The sequence below is a fragment of the Pteropus medius genome, unplaced genomic scaffold, assembly GCF_902729225.1.
Source record: "Pteropus medius unplaced genomic scaffold, Ma_sr-lr_union100, whole genome shotgun sequence".
NCBI lineage: Eukaryota > Metazoa > Chordata > Mammalia > Chiroptera > Pteropodidae > Pteropus > Pteropus medius.
Genome location: NW_024351729.1, coordinates 1,528,810 through 1,538,459, shown reverse-complemented (window position 1 = coordinate 1,538,459; position 9,650 = coordinate 1,528,810). Strand labels below are relative to the sequence as shown.

Sequence of the window (9,650 nt, the reverse complement as noted above, 5' to 3'; positions counted from 1 at the left end):
AAAATAAAGGTTTTAAAAGTATACATTTAAGGTTTTAGACCATTCATGCATTTTATGCTATTTATCATTAAATATATCAAGGCATTACAGAGTATTAACATGTGGGCTACTTTGAATCAGGCCTCTTTAGCCCAGTATACGAATTGAAAAATATTTCTAACATTTGATGTATATACTAATTATGGCACTTGTGTCAGTCGCTATATTTTAGAAGTTTTAAGTGCAGACATTCTATTTCAGAAAATTCTACTTATTTTTTGACACCGTAACTGACCTGGTTTTAATTTCAGTAGACATGCTAAGGGAATCTGTTAAATATAAATATCAAGAACTTCTATTAAAAAAGATTACTCAGTTATTTTACCACAATTAAAAATAAAAAATTTAAAACAATTGCTCAGGAATCTTCTCATACTAAAATGCTTTTATTAGCCTTCTGCAGGCTCCGAATTAGCTTTCTGTTCATGTTTCCCAAGTTCATTCAAAAACACTATTCTTGGTCTTGATACTTTTATGATATCTGATGAAGTTGCAGATGAAAAGGAAAAAACATTATGAGAAGCAGCAGTCTTTTGGGTTGTTTTGAAGAGTCCCATGAAGTTAGTTACAGGAGGCATTAAAGTCAAAGAATCTCTTGGTTGAATTTTAGGTTTTAATTTTCTTCGGTGTTCTTTCCCTAAAAATAAGAGAGCCACAATTAAATGTCTCTTTTCAGCCTAAGAACCCTAGATATAGTTTCATTGCCTTCAGTTCTACATAGTTCTATTTTCTATACATCAACAAAACATACTAAGAGATTAGTAGCTTCCAGACTTTTAGATGTAAGAGTGCAGAAATCTTTGTGGACCAATATATGGTTGCCAACTTTTTATTATGTGAAATTGGCACTAATAAAGAATAAATGCCAACTATTTTAAATAGCATTTTGTAAAAGAAATATTTTAACACCAATAGTCAAAAGCAAAGATAGAACCATTTAGAAGTCAAGATCAGTTTTTTGCAGTCACAAATGGAAAGGGAGAGAATAGGGAGTGAGAACAAAAAGAGAGGAAAGAACTTTATTCAGCAAGTATTTGAGGGAAGCTAGGTATATATGGGAGGCTGCATTTCTGAATATAATGGGTAGAAGAATGGGTTTTTTTTCAAATAGCTTTTTTAGTGCAGGAGTATTTACACACAAGAAGAAAGTCAGTCTCATTCTTTCTTCACTTTAACAATGATTTCTAAACAATAATCTGTGTGCCAGTAATCGTATGTTTTCACAAGTTTGTGCTAACTTAAGAAAAAATAGGGACAATGTAGTAAGTTTCTGATAAAGTGAATTTCATTTAATGTAAAGTCAGTCATAGGACAGCATGTCAAATAAGACTTATTTTGGTCCTACACTAAGCAAACATGAACAAGCACTAAGCATATATATGAAATCGGTAAGTAACTTATTTTCCTACCACGTGTCTGAGTAGGAATTGATGAGTATCATTATAAGATCTGATCTTGCAGGTCTAGGCCATCATCTACCAACTATGTATAAAAGTGTACAGAATATCAATGGAAAAAATGTAGTCTCTACCCTAAGAATTTATTAGATAAGTTGCACATGGAACAGAACAATAGCAAGGTCATAATTTAAGTTATACTTACATGTTGTTTCAGTAATGACTTATTTTTGTGCATGGCTTGTGAGAAAAAGCAAAGTTAAGAGAGGGATTTCTCTCAGGTGGTGTTAGTAGAGAAGGCCTTAAAAGAAATTATTAACATTAGCTTGTAAATGGGAAGTTATTTTAGGCATACAGAATTACAAAAACAGAAGTTTACAGGTAAATTTTTTTGGTAGCCTCTACATTTTGAATTTTTAGAATGAGACACAGAATTATAAAGCGTCAAGGCTAGAAGTTACCTCAGAGGAAAAAGAAAAATTAATTACCTTTTTTAAAGACAGGAATTATAGATGGTCCTCCATTTTTCTCTAGGCTAAAAGGAAAACATTTTTATCAAAAAAAGAAAAAAAAAAGAAACTAGAAATATATGAAGACCTTGTACATCCAGGTACCATGTTCAGTGCCTAATGGTCTAATTTATACATGTTACCTATACTAACTATACATGTTACCTGTAGGTATTCATTTTTAGGCACTCATTTACTCACTTATCATTCAAAATATTTGGAACATTAAATCTACTTGAAGTGATCAGGGAAAGCTTCATGGAAATAAAAGCGCTTCATCTGGGTTTTGAAGAAAATAGGTCTTCAAATGGATGATGAGGAGGAGGAGGGTATTCTAGACAGAGGGAATAAGGTATGAAAGATTATAGTTTTTTATAATAGTATGGCATGTTCAGAGCACCCTAAGGAGTCTGGTGTGGTTGGAATTAAAGGTATCTAGAGATGTGACAGATAAAGATCAGGTCATTTTATGTATCAAGAATACAAGAAAATTTAAAATTTATTTTCAAAGTAATGGGATACCAATGAAATGTTTCAAGTCAAAGAATAACAAGGAGTTCCTAGGTGCGTGTGTGTGTGCGTGCGTGCGTGCGTGTGTGTGTGTGTGTGTGTGGCTTTAAAATAAGTTTTAATCATCATCCTGTACATATAACATATAAATATGGTATTGCAAAAATTCCCTGGTGATAAAAATCTTGATTAAAGTTAATATATTAAAGTTAGTTATCACAAATATATTCCTGGTTAATTTGATGAGGAACATTTGCTGTTGTGAACCTTAATGAGGCACAGGCCTCTATCAGTTCATATGCCAACTTCATGCCTATAAGGGTAACGTGAAACTAGCTAGTGTTAGTCTCAGATTATTTTCATGCAGGTTCAGTTAAGACCAGTAAAATATGTCTCTACATACTTCTACTCTCCTATACGGGATGCTAGATGGGGACATGGGGATAGAGAAGTGGTATATCCTCCAAAAAAATGCTATTATGATCCCAACGACAATCAATCTACTTTGTTTCCAGTAGTGGTGTCAAGGAACAATTTGTGGAAGGATATATTTTTCCATCCCAAAGGTTCCACACTTGTTTTAGTAATGTTTTAATGCATTTCCCATGGTTTATTTGAAACCAAACTCTGGATTGGTATGAAAATTAAAGGGAATAGTCCATATAAATGCCCTAAGGAGTGTGTATAGCACTATTTGTGCACTATTTGTTGTGGGATTAATTATTTGCTTACAAATTCTACCTCACTTGGTAACCATTCTTGTAAGTTTACTGACCACTGGTCACTGCTTATTTGTAATCGTGAAAGTTGAATGTTCTCAACTCTAAGGGATGCTATTCACTTCAGTCATTGTAGATTTGCATAGTTACTCCAACCATTTTCCAGCAGATGGGAGTAAAGTGTTCTGACGAAGGGGTACCCTTTTCTATTTCCCAAAACGTTGCCAAATGGGCTAGCTGTGGGAGTGACTATAAAATACTTCAATTATTTATCTTGTTTTTTTTTAAATGGTAAATGTTATTTTTTAACATTGTTAATTATAGCAATTACAGTTTAGATTTCTCTGGCTTTTTATATAAAATTGGGTAATAAGTTTTAGGTTTTCCGTTTTCAAAGAATTCAACTTAAAGATGTACTTATTTTCTCTATACTTAAAATTGATTTTATAACCATGGTACACTGTTGGATCCTATTCTCTTCTACTGTTGTAAAGTTAATAATATAGCTTGAGTAGTTCTGTTTCCTATATATAAATAGTGCTATTTGCAGAGAAGACTTGTAATTCAGCTACATGTATGGAAGGAAATATGCCCATTGTAAAGGGATTCTCCTCTCTTTTTTCAGAAACTTAAGTTCATGATGAAACTGCAACATTGATGCAAAATCTTTTGAATAAATTCCTGGCAAACTTTGGCATAACTCCAGCCACTGGTTCTTATTTAGCTCTGTCTCCACCCTGGAAATTTGACCTGTCTTTGGATCAAGTCCAAAACTCCCATTTGATGCCAAGGTCATGGTGATGTTCCTGGTTGGCTCAGAGCTCTCAGATATACCCCAGTCTACCAAAAAATGGCTTCCTAGATCAGATGTGGAGGCAGCCAGTCTCCCAACAACTTTTCTGAAATGTGAATAATCCTGGCCAGACAAGATCCCCAGGATTTGGTTGTATCTTGTCTACTCTCACAGTTCTGTTGCTAAGTTGGAATTAAAACAGGCTTTGGCAATGAACATTTAAAATGAGGTTTATACTTAAGTGTAAAAGGCATATATTCACAGCACAGGTAGTTCCCCTTGTTTGATCTTCCTTAAACTTCTTTAAAAGTTCTTCTATCAACAATTTCACTACTTCAACTTCAAATATGAGCACCATACCTTAAGGAAGGAAGCCCCACTTTTCGTTGTATTTGAAATTCCTTTAAAAATGCTGGGTTAATACTTGCATCTCTGCTGATATTATTTGTTATACGAAGGAACTGATTAGGCTTATTCCTGCATTCCTTTAATAGGATGCGGAAAGCATTTGCATTGTAAGTTAAGTAGCCAAGAGCACAGGAGCAAGCTGCACGAACCTAAACAAAGAAACAATTCCTCAGTGAAGAAACAATTCCTCCTTAACCACTGAGCTTTGTTCTTAAAATATCTAACCCACTTCTCTCATTAGGTATTTCATAGGAAATATGTATGTCAACCAAGGGCAATCACAGCCATATTTTTAGAGAGAAGTGCCAATTGCCATTGATTTCTAGTCATTGTTCTCAGTCCTGACTGCATTTTAGAATCACCAGGAGTATTACTTTCATTCATTTCAGATAATCATAGAAATGACTTAATGAGATCACAAAAACTAACCTAAAACTAATTAAACATGTTAATTATAAATTTTTATATCATCAGTGTACTTATTTATAGATTGAATCTTAAATATCAAAGTTAAAACAAACGTACACATTTTGTGGGAACCAGAATTTTAGATAGCAGATGCAGTCCTACAAAAATCATCTCATTTTGAGTTAGTACCATGAACTATTATGTAACACAGTCAACCTGTGGAGAAATTAGCCCGCAGACATGAGAGAGAAGCAAACTATATTTTTAGAATATTAAATTTTTAGAATTTTGTTTTTACCTCTTCTTTTCCTGAGTACAAATGATAGCAGAGCCGTTGGATTGTTCCCAATGTGGCAAATGCTTCTGGAATACCAGCTCTAGAATGAGCCAGGCTAGCTATTAAATTCCCTATAAATTAAACAAGAAAAATGCTTGTGTTATTTGATATAAACTGATATACTGTGCTTTTGTTTATTCACACATAGTATTAAAAAGGTTTGAGTCACAAGACATCTCTGATAATGAAGAAATGATGAGAAAAAGTATTTATATATTAAATGTAGAACAAACTTTCTCCAAAATTATGGTTTAGTTTTCTGTCACAAATAGTAAAAGTTAAATAGGTTTATTTAAGAGAGAGGAATTTCGAAAACCAGAGATTTTCTTCCCCATGGCTTCAGAATATATTTTGTTTTGGGGTTTCAGGGTTTGGTTATTTATTTATTTAATGACTATCAACATAATGATTGAACTACCTTAAGAAAACTTAATAGGTCCTTTTTGCAGTTCAAATGGCTTTGAGTTAAGAAGAGCTAAATGATATGTAAAATGTGTGTAGAGAACTCTTAAATGTGAACAAAATATGCACAACTGGTCAAAAGGAAACCAGGCAGAGGTATATCGATATAAATCTGCTACTATTATAAATCGATGTATAAATTTTTTTGGTTACTCATAGTCGAATTCTCATTTTATATTCTGGAAAAAATAATTAGGGGTTTGAAAAGTAACTAGGAAATCAAAAAGGCCATGTTCAGAGTTACCCTGCTTCTATTTGGGGTGCAGAGTAGACTTACATTGTTCCATGTAGACTCATTTTTCAAACTGTGTGATGAGTATCTATCGGGCTTATTTTACTGTTGCTCAGATTACAAAAAAATTTTTTGGAAAATAGTTTTTTGCGTATACAATAATTAGCTTCTAGGTATTTCTTACCTGTCAAGACAATAGTAGCAGAATGAACTGAATACAGACTATCAACTAAAATAGTAACGCCTCTTGCAGACAAAGTAATATGGTCCACGTCTATAATGACTTTAGCTAATATAATAATCTAAAAACAAAAAAAGAAGCATAGAATCATTGAACATTTTTTACTCAGCTTCTCTAATTAAGCTTTTATTTTTTTTGTTTATTGGTACTTCTCAGGAAGGTAAGAGGAGTAATTTGGTATGATTCAATAGAAGAGAAGCAAGTGGCAGGGGTAGGAGTTAGAGTACTTGTCCCAATCTGATTATTTCAGTAACCATGGTAGGCCATATTATTCTTTCTACAATATTTGTAACTTTTGTATCTTTGAAATGTGGGTTTGTAGAAAATACTTCTCCTAAAGAATATAGGACAGAATAAGACTAAGACCCCAGATACCTATAGTTGTCATAGATTGAAGAATTGGTGTGATCAGCTAAAAATTTGCAGATAGAAAATTTGTCTTGAACACTCCCATATTTCTCTACTTATTTCCTTGTAATATGGGGGTGATGAAAATACTGCTACCTTTCTATCAACCTGACAGGGTTGTTAGAAGCATCAGATTATGTATAAAGGCAAACATTCCATTTTAACTTGTAAAATTCTAAATAAATGAAGAAATCTTCATAGATAATGGAGTTTTTATGATGTGGAAGGGGTTGGTATGAAAAATACTGTGAATTTTTAAAAAAGTAAACATTTTTCCAGAACTAAATTTTTTTCTTATTTTCAAGTTTTCACTAAAGAGATGTATTTATTGACGTTTTAACCTCCAATTTTGTACCTGAAATGCTGCCATTGCCTTCTCAGTTTCAATTGTTGATTCAAGAAAAGGTTCAAAAATTGATATGGTTATTATTCCACTTTCCAATATTAAGTATTGTTGAAAGCAATCATTGAAGGCAAAAAGTGTTAATGCATAGCCTGCTCTTAAACAGATGTCCTAGAAATATGAGAAACATGCATTATCTTTAACTTACTTCATTTATCATGTTATCAAGGTAATAGGTTTTGAATTCTTGCCCATTAAAATATATTGCATTCTAAACTCTGGGAGTAAAATAAGACCTTACTGTATTGGGGAAAACAGATAGATAATAGAGTTACCTCAGAATGTTATTGAACCTATAAAATAGAGAATTAAGTATATCTGAGGGAAGAAAAAAAGAAAAACTTTTAATTTTTAAAGAGAATGTTAGATTACTGATTATGCAAATGAATACCTAAACGGTAACAGAAAACTCCATAATTTCATTAGTCCTCAACATTTTTGTTTTAACATAATTTTATTTTCATGTCTACATTTCAAACTAGAGCTGATAAATCAAAACTTCCCTCATACCACAGGCTGTATATTGTATTTCATGCATTGTGGGATGATGATCATCTTTAAAATAAGTTCATTTGTAAAATTCTTTTGTGCTATATTCTAAGGGAGAATTAAAAAAAAAAGACTTACTTTTAAAAATCACATTTTAACATTCTGGGACTGGGCAAACAGAGCAAAAGTCAGTTTTCCTTTAGACTCAATCTGCTTGCCAAAGATGAACAAGTATGGTAGATCTTCCAGAATGACGTAAAAGATAGAATCTTATCACTAAATCTTACTTTTAATATTTGAACAGTATAGCACACACACACACTACAGAGAGAGAGAAAGACAGAGAGTTCTGCTACTATGAATCATTATATAAAAATGCTGTATGTATATACTGAAATATTTACAGATAAAATTATGTGATGCCTGACAAATAATCTTCAACAAAGGATCCAGTAACATACAATGGAGAAAAGAAAGCCTCTTCAATAGATGGTGCTGGGAAAACTGGAAAGCCACATACAAAAGAATGAAAGTAGACTGCTATTTGTTAGCATTCACAAAAATTAACTTGAAATGGATCAAAGATATAAAACAAACAAAAAAATACATGAAAGAAAACATGGATACTAAACTTATGGACCTTGGTCTTAGGATTTTATGAATTTGACCTCAAAGGCAAGGGAAATAAAAGCAAAAATGAATGGGACTACAGCAAACTGAAAAGTTTCTGCACAGCAAAAGAAACCATCAACAAAACAAAAAGGCATCTAACCAAATGGGAGAAGATATTTGCAAACAACACCTCAGTGATAGTTAATATCCAAAATAGATAAAGAACTCATATAACTCAACAACAATGAAAAAGATCCAATTAAAAAATGGCAGAAGACCTGAACACCTTTCCCAAGAAGACATAAATATGGCCAACAAATATATGAAAAGATGCTCAACTTCACTAGCTGTTAGAGAAATGCAAATCAAAACCACAATGAGATACCGCCTCACACTTGTTAGAATGGCTCTTTATCAATAGGACAAGTAATAAGTGTTGGAGAGGTTGTGGAGAAAAAGGAACTCTCATACACTGCTGGTGGGAATGTAAATTTGTACAGCCACTATAGAAAATAGTATAGAGATTCCTTAAAAAGTTAAGAACAGAGTTACTGTATGACCCAGCAATCACTCTTCTGAGTATGTGCCCCAAAAATTTGAAAACATTTATTTGTAAAGATATACATATCCCTATCTATGTTCATTGCAGCATTATTCACAGTGATCAAGACATGGAACAACCAAAGTATCCTTCAGCAGATGATTGGGTAAAGAAAATGTGGTACATATATACAATGGGATACTACTCAGCCATCAGAAAAGATGGAATACTGCCCTTTGTGACAACATTGGTGGACTTCAAGATAATATTGCTAAGCAAAATAAGCCCATCAGAGAAAGCTGAAAATCACATGATATCACTTATATGTAGGATATAAACCTAAAAGCAACAAATGAACAGGACAAACAAACAGAAACTCATGGACATGGATTATAGATTAATGGTTACCAGAGGTTAGGGAGGTGGATGAGGGGGAGGTAGATGAAGTAAAGGGGGTCAAATAGGTGGTGACAGAAAGAAATCTAACTATAAGAGGTGAATATGCAGTGTAAATATATATATGCCTTACTGTTAAAGTGTACATCTGAAACTTACTGGATTTCATTAACCAATGTCACCATAAAAAAAAAAAATCGCCATTAGGCAATTGCCATAGTAATCACTGTTGTATCAGTGGATGCTAAAATTGGTGAGGGAAAGTACAATGCCAAACAGAATATTTGCATAGTCTAAAAGTGTCTCACTTCAAGATACTTATTAACTACAAAGGGAAGAACAATAACTTCACAGTGGAAAATATGGCAGGTACCTCTTTAACCAAGTACCCAAAGTTAACATTGCCAGTTATAAGACATATCAATATCATGTACCTACTGAAAGGATGCACTGGGAAAATGAGTGAAAAAGACCCCATCACTTCTTCGATATTCTTGCCAAAATGCATCACCTCGATTTAATCATGAGAAAACATCAGCTAACTCAAATTAAGAGACATTCTACAAAGTAACTGGCCTGGACTCATCAACAATATCAAAGTCATGAAAGATGTGAAATCTTGAAAGACCAAGAGTGGAGTTACACAGATTAAAGGAGACTAAAGAGATAAGACAACTGGATACAATGTGGAATCCTGAATTGGATTCTGGAACAGAAAAAGGGCATTGGTGAGAAAATTGCCAAAA

The 9,650-nt window shown here is 33.0% G+C and overlaps 1 protein-coding gene across 5 annotated transcripts in view; it reads right to left on the bottom strand.

The window, feature by feature from the left end:
- Positions 1 to 404: 404 nt before the first annotated feature.
- ANKAR (ankyrin and armadillo repeat containing) overlaps positions 405 to 9,650 on the bottom strand; it is a 47,667-nt gene continuing 38,421 nt past the window's right edge. For 3 of the 5 annotated variants that reach the window (XM_039844226.1, XM_039844230.1, XM_039844229.1), the window contains 6 exons: positions 6,819 to 6,977; positions 5,999 to 6,116; positions 5,082 to 5,191; positions 4,328 to 4,524; positions 1,925 to 1,971; positions 405 to 676 (listed from right to left, as the gene is read on the bottom strand). In XM_039844226.1, coding sequence (XP_039700160.1) covers positions 429 to 676; positions 1,925 to 1,971; positions 4,328 to 4,524; positions 5,082 to 5,191; positions 5,999 to 6,116; positions 6,819 to 6,977 — 879 coding nt within the window. In that variant the 3' untranslated portion in view covers positions 405 to 428. The remainder of the gene's footprint in view (positions 677 to 1,924; positions 1,972 to 4,327; positions 4,525 to 5,081; positions 5,192 to 5,998; positions 6,117 to 6,818; positions 6,978 to 9,650) is intronic. The other 2 variants (XM_039844228.1, XM_039844231.1) reach the window with 2 other exon arrangements.